This window comes from Echinops telfairi, unplaced genomic scaffold (assembly GCF_000313985.2).
Source record: "Echinops telfairi isolate 266 unplaced genomic scaffold, ASM31398v2 ScPeMD7_29;HRSCAF=101, whole genome shotgun sequence".
Taxonomy (NCBI): Eukaryota; Metazoa; Chordata; class Mammalia; order Afrosoricida; family Tenrecidae; genus Echinops; species Echinops telfairi.
In genome coordinates this window covers 9634237-9636032 of record NW_022103926.1, presented here as the reverse complement: position 1 = coordinate 9636032, position 1796 = coordinate 9634237, and the positions used below count along the sequence as shown (strand labels likewise).

Genomic DNA, 1796 nt, shown 5'->3' with positions numbered 1-1796 from the left:
CGTGTACATATGTTGCCATCATTTTCTAAACATTTATTTGAGCCCTTGGTATCAGCTCCTTTCTCTCTGCCCCCCCCCAATCAGAATACATTTAATAAAAACAAACACACACACTGAGGGTCGAACCATCACTACAGGTGAGCCAGGAATTGGGTAGGGGGTGTCACCGGGAGCCAGCTGGCCCATAGTCCTATAGGGCTCAGGTTCCTTAAGGGGAGGAGGGCATCTAAAATTCGAGCAGGCAGCATCGATTAAGGGTATGGAACACGTGGGGTTACGGGAAAATCCCTTTCAACAAACACCTACTGCCCAAGCCAGCAGCCCCAGTTGTCGCCCAACTCAAGCCCGGTGCCGCCCCCACTGGCATCTGCTCCCCATCCTCATGACTCCCTGGGTCCCCAAAAACCACACGGAGACCAGTGCAAGTGGCCGAGGCCAGCGTGATGCGCTAAGTGGGTAGCAACCGGCGTGGGCTCAGCCGGAGCAGTGGGGACAGCGTGTAGCGCAGGCGGCGGAGCCCGGCGGCCGAACGCAGGCGTGGGAGTCCTCGGCAGAGCGCTGCAGCGTTCACCAGCAGCAAGTAGAGGAGTGGCAGCGCCAGGAAGCCAAACGGGAGCAGCAGCAGCATCTGCAGCACGCCCAGTGCCCACAGCCTGCAATAGACGGCGGGCCACGAGTGGCTGCAGCTGCGTCGTCCGGACTACCCGCCCGCGCGCGCTTGCCCGCCGCCAGCCTGGGGCGCTCACCTGATGCCCATGGCGCCCAGCAAGCGCGTCTCCTGCAGGGATAGGGAGCGGGCGTCCAGCGCGGCGCCCAGGCTCCGAGAGATGGGGGGTACGGGGCTCTGACCCCCACCGAGGAGCCGGGAAGGGGCGCGGAGCGACGTCCGCGGAAGAGGGTCCCCCGTGGGAGGTGGGCCACCTTTGGCAGTGGGTCCCCCGGGGGCAGTGGGTTTCTCCCAGGGTCGGGGTGCCTCGTATGGGGGGCAAAGGGGTCTACCCTAGGGACGGGTCGCATTCACCCCGCCCCGCCTGGGCCCGCGCTCACACAGTCGGCCTTGGCCACCTCCTCCATGAGCGAGCCAGCGCCGTGCTGCCCCCGGTGGAGCTTCGAGTCCCACCTAGGGAGAATGGCGCCTGGGTCGGCATTCCGCTAGGCCCCCACCGTCCCGCCGCACCTCACTTCCAGCCTCCTTACGGTTCCAGGCCGCCCCGGGAGGCGTCCAGCACAGCCGCTGCCTCCATCACCTTCCCCTGCAGCTCCTGGGAGGTCGGGGAGGGAAGGCCTCAGCGCCGGAGAAGGGGGCGGCAGAGACCGCCGTGGAGTCAGAGGAGAGTGCCTATAGGAGCCGAGGGGGTGCGGCACCTGCAGAACCATGCTCTGCTCCTGGAAGCTGGCCCAGGCCTCCTCCGTCCGCCACGTGCTCTGAGGGGCGGGGTCCGGATCAGACGAGGCAGACGCTTGCGCCCCACACGGGCTCCACCCACACCCAAGGCCGACTCGGTCCGCACCTGGCGTAAACCCTCCGCCTGCACCGCCTGCTTCGCTTCCACCAGTTCCAGCTGTTTCTTCCAGGGGAGCCCAGAAATGTCAGGGTCATACACCCACCCCGCCCCCTAGGCCAGGCGGCGGCAAGCCCGCCTCCTCGCCCCGCCCCTGGTTCGGCTTAGCCCCACCTACGGGCCGCATGGCCCCGCCTCTCCAAACCCGCCCTCCACGAGACCCAGCCCTTTCCTCTGTGCTTAGCCCGGCCCCAAACAGCCAGGGCCTGCCCCTATCTCAGACTAGCCCCACCC

The 1796-nt window shown here is 66.3% G+C and overlaps 1 protein-coding gene across 1 annotated transcript in view; it reads right to left on the bottom strand.

Annotated features, from left to right (window-relative positions):
* Nucleotides 1-49: 49 nt before the first annotated feature.
* The window catches only part of TMEM191C (transmembrane protein 191C), a 3008-nt gene continuing 1261 nt past the window's right edge, over nt 50-1796 (bottom strand). The window contains exons 2-7 of the mRNA XM_045289574.1: nt 1512-1616; nt 1366-1425; nt 1198-1262; nt 1048-1120; nt 747-778; nt 50-653 (exon numbers count right to left, since the gene is read on the bottom strand). Of these exons, the coding sequence (XP_045145509.1) occupies nt 449-653; nt 747-778; nt 1048-1120; nt 1198-1262; nt 1366-1425; nt 1512-1616 (540 nt within the window). The 3' untranslated portion in view covers nt 50-448. The remainder of the gene's footprint in view (nt 654-746; nt 779-1047; nt 1121-1197; nt 1263-1365; nt 1426-1511; nt 1617-1796) is intronic.